We start from the raw sequence: 19,240 nt of genomic DNA, 5'->3' as shown, positions 1-19,240 counted from the left end.
ACCTAAGACTTGGAGTGAGAATGCTTTTCTCACAGGCCAGACATGATTGAGGGAAAGACAGCTTGGGTGATCCACACCCCTTTGTTACCTCTGATCTTTTTTATTTGTTCATTTTATTTATTATTATTATTATTTTTAAAGATTTTATTTATTTAAATACAGCTTTTTAATTTAATTTTATTTTCCCTTTTGTTGCCCTTGTTTTTTCATAGTTGTTGTAGTTATCATTGTTGTTTTTTATGTCATCGTTATTAGATAAGACAGAGATAAGTGGAGAGAGGAGGGAAGACAGAGAGGGGGAGAGAAAGATAGACACCTGTTTCACCGCCTGTGAAGGAACTCCCCGTAGGTGGGGAGTCAGAGGCTCTAACCGGGATACTTCCCCTGGTCCTTACGCTTTGTGCCACCTGCGCTTAACCTGCTGCTCTACCGCCGGACTCCCGACTTTATTTATTTATGAGAAAGATAGGAACCAGAGAAAGAGAAAGAACCAGACAACACTCTGGCACATGTGCTGCCAGGGATCGAACTCGGGACTTCATGCTTGAAAGTCCAAAGCTTTATCACTGTGCCACCTCCTGGACCACCATTTTATTTTTTAATTTAATTTTAACCAGAGCACTGCTCAACTCTGGCTTATAGTGGTGCAGGGGATTGAACCTGGGACTTTGGAGCCTCAGTCTTGAGAGTCTCTATGCATAACTATTATGCTATCTCCCCTACCCCATTTTATTTTATTTTTATAAATTGAAGGCTGAATAATTCTTTTTATATTATTATTAATTTTGTTTTTGAGAGAGATGCAGAGAGAGTGACACACACAGAGAGGAAAACACCAGAGCACTGTTCAGCTCTGGTTTATGGTGGTGCGGGGGATTGAACCTGGGTCTTAGGAGCCTCAGGCATGAGAGTCTGTTTGCATAACCATTATGCTGTCTCGCCCGCCCCCATTTTATTTTTTACCAGAGCACTGTTTAGCTCTTATCGTGGTGCAGGGGATTGAACCCGGGATTTTGAAGCCTAAGGCATAGTCTTTTTGCATAATCATTATGCTGCCTACCTCGCCCCTCTTTTATTTATTATCTTTTGATTTATGTTAGCGCTGGGTGGGTTTAATCTGGGATTTTCATTAGGCGATCTGCTGGGCCTGCATTAGATCTGAAAATTCAGTGTAAAGTTGCAGTCAGCAGAAAGTACGCGGGAGTGGTCGGGGAGGTGGCGCAGTGGTAAATCTCTGGACTCTCAATCATGAGGTCCCGAGTTCAATCCCCGGCAACACATGTGCCAGAGTGATGTCTGGTTCTTTCTCTCTCCTCCTATCTTTCTCATAAATAAATAAAATCTTAAAAAAAAAAAAAGTAAGAAAGTACGCGGGAAATCTGGAGTTTTCCCGCCACGGCCGAGGGCGTGACCCCTGACGTCAGGTCCCCGCCTGCCCAAAGTGGCGGAGGACAAGCTCCACCCATACCAAGATGGCGGCGCTCGTGGAACCGGAAGAAGTTTTTTATTTTGTCTTGACCCGGCCTACGCATAGAGGCGGGGCTGTCGAGTACCGTGCGTTTGCTCCTTCCTCTGTGCGCCCGCGCGACGTGATGACATCATTCCAGTGCGGCCCCATTACTCCGGATATCGTAGTTTGAGTAGCTCGTCAGCAACGGTAGTGACGAATATTGCTGGGAGCATGGCGGACGCCGGTGCACGCCTCGTGGTTCCTAGCGACCTGTTTCCCCTTGTGTTGGGCTTTCTACGCGACAACCAGCTGTCAGAAGTGGCCAATAAATTCGCTAAAGCAACAGGCACGGTGAGTCCAGGGCTTGGGGCACGAGTAAGGGTGGGATGACCACAGGACTCCCAGCTTTAGGTTTGTGGGTAGGGAGGCTCGTGGGGTTCGCCGGTCCTGGGTCTGCCGGGTCTTTGTGCAAGTTCCCTGGCATGAGCGGGGAAAGCTTGGAGTCCAACACCTCCCGAGGTCTATTTTTTTTTCTTTCTGGTGAATGTACAGAGGCGACGGCTTGGGACTCTCGTGGCCCAGGTCACTTGGCTGACGGAGTGTGGCCTGGAGTGAGCGGGATGTCCCACCTGAGACTTTGAAGGCTGCTGGTTCCCTCTCTCTCTCATCTTTCTTCCTTTTTTTCTTTCTCTTCCTTTCTTTCTTTCTTTCTTTCTTTTTTATGTCAGTTGAGGCAATGCGTGACTTGAACTTTCAACAGTTTTCTTGGGATTCCAAGACTGGATACTGGGGAAATTGAAGGCTGGTATTTTACATAATAAATAAATAAATGAAGGCGGGGGTAGATAGCATAATGGTTAGGCAAAGAGACTCTCATGCCTGAGGCTTCAAAGTCCCAGCCTCGATCCCCCGCACACCACCATACGCCTGAGCTGAGCAGTGCTCTGGTTTAAAAAAAAAGAAAAAGGAAGGAAGGGAGTCGGGCGGTAGCAAAGTGGGTTAAGCGCAGGTGGCACAAAGCGCAGGGACCGGTGTAAGGATCCCGGTTCTAGCCCCCGGCTTCCCACCTGCAGGGGAGTCGCTTCACAGGCGGTGAAGCAGGTCTGCAGGTGTCTGTCTTTCTCTCCCCTTTCTCTGTCTCCCCATCTCTCTCCATTTCTCTCTGTCCTGTCCAACAACGATGACATCAACAACAGTAATTAAAACAATAGAAAACAAGGGCAACAAAAGGAAAAATAAATATTTTTTTAAAAAGGGGAGTAAATAAGTAAATGAACTTGAGTAGAGGCATGGTTGCCCTGCCTTTACTTACACTGAAGAAGGCTTGAGCATCATGGTTCTACCAAGCAGGCACAGATAGCGCTGGGGTTGGATGTTGGATTTCTATAATCAAATCTAGATTTTATATGTGGCCACAGTAACTTGCTTTATCTCTGAGTCTGTTTCTATAAGGATGTAATATCATCCACTTTGTAAGATTTTTGTACATTTTGGTAATATATATACAGAGTGGCAATTCCAGTGTCTGGTGTTCAAGAAGCTTGGAAAGGGGAAATTTTTATATCATAGTTATGATAACTTCAGTAAAAGGTTGAGAAACAGGCATGTGAAAGGTTTGCCATGTACATCTCTCAAGAATAAGATGACTGCTGGAAAACATCTTGAGGAAGGATAAAGTCTTTGGTAGTCTTGGTCTTTTATTAAGAAATTAGACTGGTTTGTATCAGAATTAGGTTGCAAAAGGACAGAACTTGGAACCTTGAAAAGGACTTCCTTAAGCCTGGCATGTGATCTGATAAAACTATTTTTAAAAAATTTTTTATTTATGAAATAGAAACACTGACAAGACCATAGGATAAGAGGGGTACAGTTCTACATAATTCCCACCACCAGAACTCCGTATCCAATCTCTTCCCTTGGAAGCGTTTCTTTTTTTTTTTAAATCCCTTTTGTTGCCCTTGTTTTTTATTGTTGTGGTTATTATTGTTGTTGATGTCGTCGTTGTTAGATAGGACAGAGAGAAATGGAGGGAGGAGGGGAAGAGACAGGGAGAGAAAGATACCTGCAGACCTGTTTCACCACCTGTGAAGTGACTCCCTTGCAGGTGGGTAGCCGAGGGCTCGAACCAGGATCCTTACGCTGGTCCTTGCCCTTCGTGCCACATGCACTTAACCCACTACGCTACCACCCTACTCCCCCTTGAAAGCTTTTCTATTCTTTAACCCTCTGGGAGTATGGATCCAGGGTCATGGGTGCAGAAGGTGGGAGGTTTGGCTTCTGTAATTGCTTCCCCGCTGAACATGGTTATTCAGTGGGGAAACTCCCAGCCTGTCTCTCTCTTTCCCTAGTGGGGCAAGGCTCTGGGGAAGCAGAGCTCCAGGACACATTGGTGGGGTTGTCTTTATCAAGGCCAGGGGAATGGCTCAACTGGTAGAATATTGGGATTGAGTGGGTGAGGTTCCTGGTTTTACTCCTAGTTGCAGCATGTACCAGAGAGGTGCTCTGACTTTCCCCTCCCTCCGTCTTTCTCTTTAAATAAGCTAAATCTTTAAAAATTTCTTGAAAATAATCTACATCAACAGTCTAATGTAATTTTGTGCTGAATTCTTAACATAGCTTTTACTGGCCTGTCAGGAGCTAAGTGTGTAGATGGCTGTGCCCTATCTCACCTGTGAGAATAAACTTTAGGTAATCCTTTGCTGGAGTGAAGGATTAAAAGATAAAGGAAGGGCTGGGTGGTGGCGCACCTGGTTGGGTGCACATGTTACAGTGCACAAGGACCTGGGTTCAAGCCCCTGGTCCCCACCTGCAGGGGGAGAGCTTTGCAGTGGTGAAGCAGGGCTGCAGGTGTCTCTCTGTCTCTTTGTCTCCCCTTCCCTCTTGATTTCTGATTATCTCTATCCAACAAATAAATAAAGATAATAAAAACATTAAAAATATATTTTAAAAAAGAAAAAGGGACATGGGGATACACTCAAAAAGATTCTCGATTTGAGCCGCACCACCACATGGGAGCCCCATGAACTGCACCTGGGGAGCTCCATGGAGAGTGGAATGGTGCCCTCCTCTTCCCCCACCCAGCCCCACCAGTGAATAAATAATGTTCATAATAGGACACTCGGCTGGGGGTGCCTTTCAAGTAGCACACATGTGCAAGGCCCTGGGTTCATTTTTTGGCACTGTGTTTAATTATTTTACAGAGTACTGCTTAACTTTAGTTTATGGTGGTATGGGGGGGGTGGAACTTTAAGCATGGGAGTCTCTTGCATAATCCATTATGATTTCCTGCCCCCCCTTTAAGTGATTTTTATTAAATATAAGGAAGATTAAAGTCACGATTAATTTCTGGGCTAGAGAGATAACACAATGGTTATACAAAGACTTTCATGCCTAGGGCTCTATTGTTCTAGGTTAATCTTCCAGTACCACCATAAATCAGTGTTGATCAGTGCTGTGGTAGAATAAAAATACCTTTTTTTAAAAAAAAAATATTTATTTTCCCTTTTGTTGCCCTTGTTTTATTGTTGTAGTTACTAATGTTGTTATTGAAGTCATCATTGTTGGATAGGATTGAGAGAAATGGAGAGAGGAGGGGAAGACAGTGAGAGAAAGACAAACATCTGCAGACCTGTGAAGCGACTCCCCTGCAGCAGGTGGGGAACCAGGGGCTCGAACCGGGATCCTTACGCCAGCCCTTGAGCTTTGCGCCACCTGCGTTTAACCCACTGCGCTACTGCCCAACTTCTACTTTTTTTTTTTTTTAAAGATTTACTTACTTATGATAAGCAATAGAGAACCAGAGCATCGGTCTCTTACACTTTTTCTTTCTTCCTATAGACCCAGCAGGACGCCAATGCCTCTTCTCTCTTGGACATCTACAGCTTCTGGCTCAAGTAAGCTATCCCTGTATTGCTATTTTCTCCTATCAGTGGACCAGTTTCTGTTCATTGGTTTGGGATGGTCCCAGTTCTTCCAGAAGTTAGTTTTAATCTACCTCAGCAGGTCCACTAAGGCCCCAAAGCGGAAGTTACAGGCAAACGGACCAGCAACTAAGAAGGCTAAGAAAGCATCATCAAGTGACAGCAGTGAAGACAGCAGTGAGGATGAAGATGCCCAGCAACCTCCGGCAAAGAAAGTTGGTACGACTGGACAGGGAACTGGGACTAGTAGTTCCAGGTGAAAGATTTACAGCTTGCCTGTAGCATGGTTGATTCTTATTGGGACTTGTACTCAGCTCTAGCTGCCAAGCGGACTGGTCTACCTCAGCATCCTGGAAAGGCTGCAGCCAAAGCATCAGAGAGCAGCAGCAGTGAAGAATCCAGTGACGATGAAGAAGAGGAGGAGGATAAGAAGAAAAAGCCTGTTCAGGTTTGCAGCTTTGGGAAGGGAAGGTGGTTATATAAGGGGGTGGAGAGAAGAAACTGGGAATTTGGTTTTTTTTTTTTTTTTTAATTTTTTTTTTTACATTTATTTATTTATTTTCCCTTTGTTGCCCTTGTTGTTTATCATTGTTGTTGTTATTGCTGTCATCGTTGTTGGATAGGACAGAGAGAAATGGAGAGAGGAGGGGAAGACAGAGAGGGGGAGAGAAAGAGAGACACCTGCAGACCTGCTTCACCACCTGTGAAGCGACTCCCCTGCAGGTGGGGAGCCGGGGGCTCGAACCTGGATTCTTATGCCGATCTTTGTTCTTTGCGCCACCTGTGCTTAACCCGCTGAGCTACGCCCGACTCCCAGGAATTTGGTTTTTAGACTGTGAACAAGTGGGGTGGTGGTATGCAGTTGGTGATAATGAGGAGGAAAATATGTGGATTTTCAGAGAGGTGATTGAAGATTTAGAAAGGCCTTATGAGGTTGAAGTTGGATACTCATTCTAGGAAATTTAACCCGTTTTGCCGGGTTCTGTAGGACCATGTCTGTTTGCATAAAAAAGCACATCACATTTCTGGCAGTCCAGTGGAACTCGTAAGAGTTTCAGAGACCAGTGAAGTAGCTCACTACTAAGTGTTGCTTTCCTTTTTTTTTTTTTTAACCAGAGCAGTGATCAGCTCTGGCTTTTTGGTGGTGCGGGGGATTGAACCTGGAACTTCAGAAGAGCCTCAGGCACGAGTTTCTTTGCATAACCATTAGCTATCTGCTCCTGCCCTGCTGCTTTACTTTGCTAAGTGTATAACCCAGGCTTGATATCAGATAGACAGACACCTGCAGACCTTCAAGCCTGTGAAGTGACACCCCTGCAGGTGGGGAGCAGGGGCTAGAACCTGGATTCTTACAATGCCGGTCCTTGAGCATCACGCCATGTGCGCCTAACCCACTGCACTACCGCCCAACTCCCAAAAAAGATGTGTTTTTTTTTCCTCCAGGGTTATTGCTGGGCTCCGTGCCTGCACCACAAATCCACAGCTCCTGGAGGCCATTTTTTCCCCCTTTTTGTTGCCCTTGTTGTTATAGCCTCGTGGTTATTATTGCCATTGTCGATGTCATTCGTTGTTGGATAGGACAGAGAAATGGAGAGAGGAGGGGAAGACAGAGGGGGAGAGAAAGAAACCTGCAGACCTGCTTCACCGCCTGTGAAGCGACTCCCCTGCAGGTGGGGAGCCGGGGGCTCGAACCAGGATCCTAACTCCAGTCCTTGTGCTTTGCGCCACATGCGCTTAACCTGCTGCGCCACCACCCGACTCCCAAGAAAGGTGTTTTATAGATATTGGTGTTGGGACCTCTTAGCAGGAATGGCGTCAATATCGAAAGTGGATAAAGTTTAGTTTCTTTTTCTCTCTCTCTTTTTGCAAATTGTTTCTTTTTATTTATTTTTTTTAAAGAATTTATTTATTCGTGAGACAGACAGGAGAGAAGAACCAGACATCATTCTAGTACATGTGCTGCTGGGGATCGAACTCAGGACCTCATGGTTGAAAATCCAGTGCCCTATCCACTGTACCACCTCTCGGACCACCTTTTCTCTCTTTTTATAAATTCTTTTATTTTTTTAATCTTTATTTATTGGATAGAGACAGCCAGAAACAGAGAGGAAGGGGTGGGGGGAGACGGTTGCAGCACTACTTCGCCACTTGCACAACTTTACCCTGCAGGTGGGGACTGGAGGCTCGAACCCGGGTCCTTTCGCATTGTAACATGGGGTCAACCAGGTGTGCCACCACCCATTAGCATCCTTTAGTTTCTGTTGAGAGTTTATTGCCCTTCCTATATGTTCTCCTGCTTGTTTTTTTCTTCACTTCCTTCTCCATTAACTCTACTTAATGGAGCCCTCAGGCTCCCAAAAGCTTTTGCTAATTCTCCTGTTTTCTTACAGAAGGTAGTTAAGGCTCAAGCCAAGGTAGTCAAAGCTACTCCTAAGAAGACTGAGAGCTCTGATTCAGAGTCAGATTCTGATTCTGATTCAAGCTCAGAGGATGAGGCGCCAAAGAACCAGAAGCCAAAGACGACCCCTGTAACAACTAAGGTTCAGGCTAAAGCATCAGCCAAACCAGGTACTGTTGGCTGTTCCCTAAATGGACACAATCGCTCTGGTGTTGAAAGTGCAATGTTATTCTTTAAAGAAGCTTTTTGTTAATGAGTAAAGATTTTTTAAAAATTTATTTGATTTTTTTTTACTAGAGCACCTGCTTAGCACTGGTTTATGGTGGTGCAAGGGATTGAACCTGGGATTTTGGAGCCTCAGGCATGAATGTCTTTGCATAACCATTATACTATCTACTCTCTGCCCTGAATAAAGATTTTTATAGTTATGGGTTAGTAACAAGGGAAACTGGATTTTATAGTATGGTATCACTTTGACACTAATTGGAATTACAGACATTTCATATTTCCACGATCTCATTCTATTGTGACCACTTCTATTTCTTTAAAAAGATTTTCGCCCCCAAATTTTATTTGGAATAATGGTTTTGAGTACATTATTAACACATGGGTACAATCTCTCATCTCCCAGACCACTTCTATTTTTTGTATTTTTTTCTGCTCCCTCCCTTTATTCTATAGGGCAAATGAGGATCTTAATTTTCCTGTGATAAAGACGAGGTTATGGGTAGAAGTGGATAGCATAACGGTTAAGCAAAGAGACTTCATGCTGGAGGCTCCAAATTCCCAGGTTCAATCCCTCGCATCACCATAAATCATTTGAGCAGTGCAGTGCTCTGGTTTGAGAGGGGAAAAAAAAAGGGTTTAAAGGCTATTATCAAAGCTCTGGAGGCAAGCGGGGTGGTGACACAAGAGAATAGAATGCATTGCTGTGTGTGTGGCCCTGGGTTTATTCCCTGGAGCACCACATTTGTCACTAGAGTAGTGTTTTGTCTTCTCTCGTGAAATAAGTACTAAAGTGGACCCAGGAGAGGGAATTCAGTGCCTTAGAGCATAGGGCATACATACCTGATCCCAGGTTCAATCCCTGCTACCATGATATGCCCAGATTGAGCAGTGCTGTGGTCTCAATCTCAAAAACAGGTAGACCTAGGAGGTCGTGCAGTGGTAGAAGTTTGGTTTTATAAGCATGAGGTCCTGAGTACAATCCCTGGCACCTCATACGCTATAGTGGTGCTCTTGTCTTTCTCTCAAGAGTAAATAGTGAGTCTACTAAAAAAATAACTTTTAAAAACTTCACAGTGAAAACGTTATAAAAATGACTTATTTTTATTTATTTTTATTTTTTTATATTTATTTTTCCCTTTTTGTTGCCCTTGTTGTTTTTCATTGATGTAGTTACTATTATTGTTGTTGATGTTGTTAGATAGGACAGAGAGAAATGGAGAGAGATGGGGAGACGGGGGAAGAGAAAGATAGACACCTGCAGACCTTCTTCACCGCCTGTGAAGCGAGTTCCCTGCAGGTGGGCAGCCGGGGGCTCAAAGTGGGATCCTTAAGCTTGTCCTTGAGCTTTGCGCCACATGCGCTTAACCCGCTGCGCTACCATCTGACTCCCACCTTTTATTTATTTTAAAATATTGATTTACTAATGATAGGACAAGAACCAGAGTACTACTCTGGACCATGCATTGCTGGGAATTGAAAGTCCAACATCTTTTTTTAAATTTATTTTCCCTTTTGTTTCCCTTTTTAAAAAATTTATTCATTTTTATTGTTGTAGTTGTTGATGTCGTCGTTGTTGGGTAGGACAGAGAGAAATGGAGAAGAGGGGAAGATGAGAGATAGTCACGTGCAGACCTGCTTTACCACCTGTGAAGTGACTCCCCTGCAGGGGGGAGCTGGGGGCTGGAACCAGGATTAGAATTTGCATGGGTGACGTTATAAATTCATTCCCTGACACTGCATATGCCAGAATGATGCTCTGGTACTCTTAAAAACATACAAATAAATCTTGTGCTCAGGAAACAGTATGGTGGTTTATGCAATCTAGATCATGTGCATGCTTGTGACCCAGGTTTGAACCTGTCCTCACCTCATTAGAGGAAGCTTTAGTGCTGTAGTGTCTTTTTTCTTGCTCTTTCTCCTTTCTCCCTTCCTTTCTTTCTTTCTTTCTTTCTTTCTCTCCCTTCCCTTCCCTTCCTTTCTTTCTTTTTCTTTTTTTTTTGATTCACAAAATTAAAGATAATAGAGGTACAATTCCACACCGTTTCCACCATTCCCACCACCAAATTTCTGTATCCCCATTCTCTCTATCCAAGCTACAGTAGTTCTCCTAAGGTTGCAGATATGGGTTAACTATTCTTTCTTCTTTTTTTAATAAGAGCACTGCTCAGCTCTGGTTTATGATGGTGTAAGGGATTGAATCTAGGACTTCAGAGCTGCAGGCATTAGAGTCCGCATAACCATTGTGCTATCTATCCCCGCCCAGTTAACTTACTTCTTCTACTACTATTTGTCTATGTTTGTATATATTTGGCCCCCCCCCCCACCACCCATGGTCCTGTCTTCCTTTCCAAGTCACTCTTACCTTTGGTTCCAAATATCCACCTTTTTTTCCTCTTCTCTCTCTGGGTCTTGATGGAATTGGAGTTCAGAGCCCTTTGATCTTCTCCTAACATTTCTCCCCCTCTGGGAGTATGGACCAAAATTCTTTTTGGGGTGCAGAAGGTGGGCGTTCTGGCTTCTGTAATTGCTTCTCCACTGGACATGAACATTGGCAGGTGGATCCATACCCCCAGCTTGTGTGAAAGTGTTTCCTTCCTCTAGAAGCTTCTGTTCTTTTGCTTATGTGTTTCTCTTTCTATAGAGATCTTTATGATCTTTCCTTCATTTAAAAAAAAAGTAAATGGTTTTAGTTACTAATGAGATAGGAAAAGAACTGAAGAACCAGAACATCTTTGGCATATGCACTGCTTGGGATTGAACTTGGAACCTCAAGGTTGAGAATTATACATTATATACATTATCCATTTTGCCACCATCTGAACCACTGCTAGTCCTTTCTTTAATGCCTTGATGCTCTTTACACTGTTTTCTTAGGTGCTCTGGTTCAGCCAGTACCCAAAGTACCCAAAGTAGTGAATGGCAAAGTAGCTGGCGGCAGCAGCAGTGATGACTCAGAGGAGGAGAAGGCAGCAGCTGTCTCCAAGAAGGTCTGGTGCATAGCCTCTAGCCAAGGGGACCTGGGAGGGAAAGATTTCTCGCCCTGACACCATTGACTAGATCAACATTTTCTTGTAACTAATTTTCAGGTTGTTCCTAAAAAGCAAGTAGTGGCCAAGGTGCCAGTGAAGACAGCTGCTGCCCCTGCCCAAGAGAGCTCCAGCAGTGAGGACTCCTCCAGTGAGGAAGAGCAGCAAAAAAAACCAGTGAAGAAAAAGCCAGGTAATCAGACATAGTGACCAGGGTCTACTGTCAGAATCACTGCATTGTTCCTCTCCCTAGGAAAGGAGAAAACAACATTGTTTATTATTTTTGTTTTTAAAATTCTTAGTTTTTTTTTTTTTTTTTTAAGAGAGATGGAGAGAGGAGGGGAAGACAGAGGTGGGGAGAGAAAGACAGAAACCTGCAGACCTGCTTAACCGCCTGTGAAGCGACTTCCTTGAGGTGTGGAGCCAGGGGCTCGAACTGGGATCCTTACACCGGTCCTTGTGCTTTGCATCATGTGCACTTAACCCGCTGTGCTACTGCCCGACTCCCAGATTTTTTTTTTTTTTTTTTTAAGGATTTATTTATGAGAAGATGAGAACCGGAGTTTCATTCAGGCACATGCAATGCCAGGGATCAGATTAAAGGCTTCATGCTTGAGACTCCAACACTATTTCCACTTAGAAGTGCATCATCATTATTTTTTATTTTATTTTATTTTATTTTTTTAATATTTTATTTATTTATTCCCTTTTGTTGCCCTTGTTTTATTGTTGTAGTTATTATTGTTGTTGTCGTTGTTGGATAGGACAGAGAGAAATGGAGAGAGGGAGGGGAAGACAGAGAGGAGGAGAGAAAGATAGACACCTGCAGGTGGGGAGCCGGGGTTCGAACCGGGATCCTTATGCCGGTCCTTGTGCTTTGCGCCACCTGCGCTTAGCCCACTGCACTACAGCCCGACTCCCCATTATTATTTTTTTAACTTTGATAGAACAGAAAGAAATTGAGAGAGAGCGGGGAAGTAGAGAGACATCTGGAGCACTGCTTTCCTGCTTGAAGTGTCCCCTTGCAGGTGGGGACTGGGGGCTTGAACCTGGACCCTTGTGTATGGTAATATAAAATTGTACACTTAGGCAGTTTGCTGGTACTGCAGTGGGTTAAGCTCACGTGGCGTGAAGCACAAGGACCCGAGTGAGGATCCGGGTTCCAGCCCTCACCTCTCCACCTGCAGGGGAGTTGCTTCACAGGCAATGAAGTAGGTCTGCAGGTGTCTGTCTTTCTCTCCCCCCTCTGTCTTCCCCTCCTCTCTCCATTTCTCTCTGTTCTATCTAACAATGACAACATCATCTACAACAATAAATAAGGACAACAAAAGAGAAAATAAATACTTTTTTAAAAAAAAAATTGTACACAGGAGTTGGGCAGTAGCGTAGCAGGTTAAGCACACGTGACTCAAAGCACAAGGACCAGCGGAAGGATCCCGGTTCGAGCCCCTGTCTTCGCACCTACAGGGGAGTCACTTCACAAGTGGTGAATAGGTGTCTATCTCTCCTCTCTGTCTTCCCTTCCTCTCTCCATTTCTCTTTGTCCTATCCAACAACAACGACATCAATAACAACTACAATAAAAGAACAAGGGCAACAGAAAGGGAGTAAATTATTAAAAAATAAAAAATTATACACTAAACCAAATGTGCTACCACCTGGCCCCCAAAATTGTACTACTAATTCTAGTCTTTGCTTAGGGAAAAGAGAATTGCCCTCCATTTCTAGAAGGTAGAGGTATCAGAATTTGTGTACCTGTTTTAAACTCACTGCACTGTTGCCATAGTGGATAGAATGTTGTACTCTGTAGCAGTGAAGCAAGTACTGCAGGTGTCTCCCTCACCCTCTCCCTACCCCTCTTTAATTTCTATGTCCTATCAAAGGGGAGAAAAAGGGTGGGGGGTATGGCCTCCAGGAGCAGTGGATTCATCGTGCAGGCACTAAACCCCAGTGATAACCCTAGTGGTGATAAAAAAAAATGTAGCACTCAAGTATGAAGTTCTGAGTTTGATCTCCTGCATCACACCTGCCAGTGTGATGCTCTGACTCTCCCAGTCATTTTTTTTTTTTTCCTTCAGCATTATTGCTGGGGCTTGGTGTCTGCACTACAAATCCAATGCTCCTGAAGGTTATTTTTGTTGCCCGTGTTGTTATTATGGTTGTCATCACTGCTGTTGTTGGATAGGACAGAGAAATAAATAGAGAGGGAGAAAACAATACCTGCAGACCTGCTTCACCAACTGTGAAGCAACCCCCCTGCAGGTGGGGAGCCGGGGGCTCGAACCAGGATCCTTATGCTGGTCCTTGCTCTTCACGCCACGTGCGCTTAATCTGTGGTGCTACCGACCAACCCTCTAGTCAATCTTTTTTTTAAAAATTCCCTTTTGTTGCCCTTGTTGTTTTATCGTTGTGGTTATTGTTGTTAATTGATGTCATTGTTGTTGGATAGGGCAGAGAGAAATGAGAGATGGGGAAGACAGGGGGAGAGAAAGATAGACACCTGTAGACTTGCTTCACTGCTTGTGAAGTGACTCCCATGCAGGTGGGGACTTGGGGGCTTAAACCGGAATCCTTAAGATGGTTCTAGTGCTTTGCGCCACCTGCGTTTAATCCGCTGCGCTACCGCCAGACTCCTATCAATCTTTTTTAAATTCACACTGTCCCTTTTATAGGTCCCTATAGTTCAGTCCCCCCACCTTCTACTGCCCCACTCAAGTCCCCAGCAACTAGCGCTCCTAAGAAAGCTGCAGAGAAGAAACTGCCTATGGAGGAGAGCAGTGAGGACAGCAGTGATGAATCTGGTGAGTTTCCACTAGTGGTGAGTGTGTCTGGGAGAGCTGTTATGGATAAAGGAAGGTTGAAATGCATCTGTCACTTTTTTTGTGGAAGCAAAACAAGGCTGTGCTGTCTTTGCATCCTTTTGGGGGATGGATGCAGAGGGATCAAACCATTTTATTGAGGGGCTTCATGGCAAGATCCAAGAGCTCTAGATGGGTGATATATCTGGGTCGGCAGCCTAGCAGACATTTCCACAGTTGTGTCGTTGGAAAGGTCTGCAGCCTTTCTTTCATTGCTCTGTGTTGAGTCTGGGACTCGACCCAGCCTAATGCCATAGTTTCTCTCCAGATTCAAGTTCTGAAGAAGAAAAGAAGCCTGTAGCCAAGGCCGTTATCTCAAAAGCAACCACCAAACCAGCTCCAGCAAAGAAGGCTGCAGAGAGTTCTTCAGACAGCTCAGGTAAGACATAGAGACCCTCAGGGTCGGGGGATACATTCCCGTGGTAATTCCAGGGATTCCCTTCAGTCTCAGAACTTTTATATCCTCTATCTAGACTCTGAGAGTTCTGAAGAAGCAGTGCCAACCAAGCCAGCCACTACCACTAAGAGTCCCTCAAGTAAGCCAGCTGCCACTCCTAAGCAAGCTGCGGCTAAGGCAGCCACAACACCTAAGCAAACTGCAGCTAAGGCAACCACAACACCCAAGCAGCCTGCAGCTAAGGCAGCTTCAACACCCAAGCAAACTGCGGCTAAGGAAGCCTCGACTCCCAAACAGCCTGTAGCTAAGGCAGCTTCAACACCCAAGCAGCCCGTAGCTACGGCAGCTTCAACACCCAAGCTGACGAGAAAAGCTGATAGCAGCTCCAGCGAGGAGGAGAGCAGTTCCGATGAGGAGAGCAGTACTAGTGAGGAGGAGAAACCCAAGAAGACTGTAGCTGCCGCTAAGTCCAAGGTGACAACCAAAGTAGCTCCATCTTTGCCTGCCAAACAGGCCTCTCAGGGTGATGAGGACAGCAGCTCTGATTCGGATAGCTCTAGCAGTGAGGAGGAGGAGGAAGTGAAGATGTCTAATCCCCCCATTAAAAAGCCCCAGAAGGCAGCAGAAACCCATTCCAAGCCAGCCTCCACAAAGAAAAGAAAGGCGGAGAGCAGTAGCAGTTCTTCCTCAGATGACTCTAGTGAGGAAGAGGAGGAGAAGCCCAACGGCACTCCAAGACCACAGGCTCCCAAGAGCAGTGGCACCTCTACACCGACTGCTCAGAATGGAAAAGCTGACAGTGACAGCAGTGGAGAGGAGGACAAGGCAGCAGTATCTAAGCCAGGTCTGTATCCAAACAAACCACCTCTTCTCAGTCAGGAGGGTACAGAGTCCCATGACCAGCCTTCCAACTGCAGGTTCTGAGTGTGGGAAGCTGCTCCCCTGGGCCAACCTTTTTGTTTTGTATATTCAGGAAAGAAGCAGAAGAAGAATCAGGCTGCCAAGGAGACAGAAACTCCTTCAGCTAAGAATATAAATCTCCAGACTCCTAACACATTTCCTAAAAGGAAGAAGAAAGTAAGTTGTTTTGTTTCCCTCTTAGGCATCAGCCATTAAAAGAATAGGAAGAGGGGAGTCAGGCGGTAGGTAGCGCAGTGGGTTAAGCGTACGTGGCGCGAAGCACAAGGTCTGGCTTAAGGACTGGCTTCCAGCTCCCGGCTCCCCACCTGCAGGGGAGTCGCTTCACAAGTGGTGAAGCAGGAATGCAGGTGTCTGTCTTCCCCTCCTCTCTCCATTTCTCTGTCCTATACAATGACGGCACCAGTAACAACAACAAAAAGCAACAAAATGGAATAAATAAATATTTTTTAAAAGAATGGGAAGAAAAATCTGGCATCATCTTGTTATCTCTTCAGACGGGGCACATGTATATGTGTGTCGCTCAGGAGGACTTTATTATTACATGACCACTATTTTATTTTTTTTTTATTAAAAATTTTTTTATTACCTTTTTATTTTACTTACTGGATAGAGATAGCCAGAAATCGAGAGGAAAGGGGGTGATAGAAAGGGAGAGGCAGAGAGATACCTGCAATGCTGCTTCATCCCTCACAAAGCATTCCCCCTGCAGGTGGGGACTGGGGGCTTGAACCTGGGTCCTTGTGCACTGTAGCATGTGTGCTTAACCAGGTGCACCACCAACCGGCCCCCCTATTTATTTTTCTTTTTAAGATTTTTTATTTCATTAAAAAGATAGGAGAAAGAACCAGACATCACTCTGGCACATGTGTTGCCAGGAATTGAACTCGGGACCTCATGCTTGCGAGTCCAAAGCCTTATCACTGCACCACCTCCCGGACCACTAATTCCCCATTTCATTCTGCAGGGAGAGAAAAGGCCATCATCTCCATTCCGAAGGGTCAGGGAAGAGGAAATTGAGGTGGATGCTCGAGTGGCAGACAACTCCTTTGATGCTAAGGTGAGTAGTGTGGAGGTGGCAGAGGTTCACCATCTGGAGCAGTTTGAGGTGAGGAGAGGACCCTTTTGGCTCAAGTTGCCGGGAAACTCTGGGATCTAGTTGCCATAAGCAAAAAGATGCAAGTAACATTACTTTAGTGTTGTCCTACCCTGTGTTGACTGCTTCTTTCTACTTAACAGCGAGGAGCAGCTGGAGACTGGGGGGAACGAGCCAATCAGGTCCTGAAGTTCACCAAAGGCAAGTCCTTCCGGCACGAGAAAACTAAGAAGAAGCGGGGCAGTTACCGGGGAGGCTCCATCTCCGTTCAGGTCAATTCCATTAAGTTTGACAGCGAGTGACCCTTTGGTGATAAAGCAGGGGTGGTGATCCAAGACCACTTACTTTCCTCAGTGGACCTGGGAACCCCCAACTCTGTTAGGGGAGGACCTTGGTTAAAGGTCAGCAGCTGAAAATAGGTCCGAAGACTTCTCATCATAACATCGGATCCGATCTGGTTCTCCTCTGTTGGTGACTTTGTAAAGATTTTGTTTTTGACTGTTCAGTAGCAAGGACAAGACAGTAGGATTGTTCTTTTTCTAAAGAAAATTTGTTTTAATTGCCCCCTCTCTACTCTGTGTAAGTCCTCATATTGAAAAATTTGTATGTTTATATAAAATCATTTCCAGCTTTTTTTTTTTGTTTTTGTTTTTTCTTTGCTGTGATTTTCAGGGTTGGGTTCCCACAGATAACGCCTTAGTTATCATTTGAGACATGGTAATGATCACATGTATGCTTGCTGTCCAAAGGGAGAATTCTGCCTATCTGAATGCCCATGTTCATACTTCTACCCTCCACCCCTTTACTCCACAGGGCCCTGGCGAGGGCCAGTGAATGGTTCATGTATATGTCTGTTAAGCATGCACTCTAGTTTATCTCCACTCATTGGGGCAAAGACTGAAGTTTTCAACAAGCATGAATTCACCTGCAAAGAAGTAGGTGAAATCCACTTTTTATTTCTGGTGTGGTGTGAATGCCATGACTGATAAGTTTGAGTAGTTTGTTTTCTGTAATCTCATCACGATTACATGTTTGCAGTATTTGTTTGCACACACCACCACCACCCCCCAGTTTGAAGGCATAAACTTCTATTGTCCAGGGACACTTTTTAGTTATTTTACCTTTACTAGTGTTGAATACTAAATTGAGGACTGCATCTTTTCTTTTTACATATATGTATTTTAGATGACAAAATAATGTAAATTTGAAAAGCACATATCACTTGATGTTTCTGTCTTACTGGCAGTGGTGACACAAAACTTGTACATGGTTGGGAATCTATAACTAATGGAGTAAAAGAAGAAAAATTGGACATCTCAGTCCTCTGTAGAGTGCATTAATCAGGTGAATGTATAGGTTAACCTAACATATGTACTAGTGAAGATGGAAAGAGTCTTTACAAAGTAATTATCTGGTATTATCCAGTAGAATACAATCCAGGGAGCAATTGGTTTGCCTCCACTGACAGTACATTAACTGTCAGTAAAGTGGAGGTGATATTAAAAAAGCAGTAATCAGAGGTGACTTCTACATCAACCAGGCTATTAAACCATAGGAAATGCACATTGGCAGTGCTTAGCAAGATGGGGAGGGAAGAGTCGGTTATTTGGAAACTAAGTTGTCCCTGTGGAGGGAGTGTGCCCTAGCTTCATGGATGAGTATAGATTTCAAGACTAGCATGCCTTACTTGAAAGCTCACACTTGCTAAGTTACTGGATAATCTGATTTCCTTGTGACTGCCTCTGGGTTCATGCTGACACCAGCATTTCAGTCTGCATGGTAAAAGCTATACATCCTATTACAAAATAATAAACTGGCTAATTTGTAATGTGTGCCTTGGGAGTTTTATTGTAATTCCAAACCCTCTCTACCACCTCAAACAAGAACAATTTGGATATTAGAGAGTTGGGGCCCAGACCCATGAATTTACTGCAGATGGCTCTTGGCACCAGCAGCAGCTTACTTATGCAGGACTCCTCTCTTGGTGTCTTTCCAGGCAGTGGCTCAGCCTGTGCATACTATAGAAGGGGGAGGGGCAAAGCTCTCTGGGCCAGCTCTAACCGTGGTTTATGTATGATACAGCCTGTAACCCAGAAGCTCGGAGTGGTTCTTTGCTCTTTAAAGGGTTCAGAAGAATATATGGCAAGGAAGATAGCATAGTGGTAACCAGGGTGTCCCAGGTACAACCCCCAGCACTGCCAGAAGTGGTGGAAAGAAAAAAATATATATATGTGTATATACATGACAGGCTTATGTGGCTTGCAAATCCTAAAATAGTTCTTTGTAGTGCTTTACAGAAAATTTAGCAACCCTAGATTTGAAAATTGGAATCATCTGGAAGACATTAAAAGCACTGAGACTGAGAGAAGAGTCACAAGTGGTGGAGCAGTGCTACAAGGGCGTCTCCTTCCATATCTATTCCCTATTTCTCTCAAATAATAAATAATGAGGTAGTTCAAAGCATTATACTTGGGCAAGTCTCTGTTCATCTCCTGGTGCAGTATAAAGAAGCTGATACTGAGGTGCCCAGAAGGTCATACAGTGGATAAAATGTTTTGGACTCTGAAACATGAGGTCCCAAATTCAATCCCTGGCATCCGCTATTTTAGTGATGCTCTGGTTCTAGTACTAATAAAGGGCAGGGGAGATAACATAATGGAAAAAGACTTTCAGGGTGGGATAGATAGCATAATGGTTATACAAACAGACTCATGCCTGAGGTCTAAAGTCCCAGGTTTAATCCTCAGCCCCACCATAAACCAGAACTGAGCAGTGCTCTGGTAAACAAATAAATAAAAATAAAATGAAAAATAAAAATCTTTAGAACAAAACAAAACAAAAAAACTGGTACTAGGCGGCTGTGTGGTAGCGCAGTGGGTTAAGCACACATGGCGCAAAGTGTAAGGACCAGAGCCCTCGGCTCCTTACCTGCAGGGGCTGGTCGCTTCA

The 19,240-nt window shown here is 44.5% G+C and overlaps 2 protein-coding genes across 4 annotated transcripts in view; both read left to right on the top strand.

Annotated features, from left to right (window-relative positions):
- Positions 1–19,240, top strand: part of PPRC1 (PPARG related coactivator 1) — a 210,497-nt gene that overhangs the window by 34,862 nt on the left and 156,395 nt on the right. The window lies entirely within an intron of this gene.
- Positions 1,644–18,123, top strand: NOLC1 (nucleolar and coiled-body phosphoprotein 1). 2 transcript variants are annotated; one of them, XM_060171438.1, is made up of 13 exons: positions 1,644–1,801; positions 5,288–5,343; positions 5,453–5,589; positions 5,685–5,818; positions 7,761–7,938; positions 10,871–10,983; positions 11,083–11,215; positions 13,695–13,823; positions 14,149–14,259; positions 14,354–15,121; positions 15,251–15,354; positions 16,163–16,255; positions 16,435–18,123. In XM_060171438.1, the coding sequence occupies exons 1-13, from the start codon at positions 1,682–1,684 to the stop codon at positions 16,591–16,593; spliced, it is 2,235 nt and encodes a 744-aa protein (XP_060027421.1). In that variant the 5' UTR covers positions 1,644–1,681; the 3' UTR covers positions 16,594–18,123. The 2 variants fall into 2 exon arrangements, with proteins under 2 accessions (XP_060027421.1, XP_060027420.1); XM_060171437.1 differs by having other exon boundaries at positions 5,450–5,589.

The sequence above is a fragment of the Erinaceus europaeus genome, chromosome 14 (assembly GCF_950295315.1).
Source record: "Erinaceus europaeus chromosome 14, mEriEur2.1, whole genome shotgun sequence".
Classification (NCBI taxonomy): domain Eukaryota; kingdom Metazoa; phylum Chordata; class Mammalia; order Eulipotyphla; family Erinaceidae; genus Erinaceus; species Erinaceus europaeus.
This window is presented reverse-complemented; position numbering and strand designations above follow the sequence as displayed.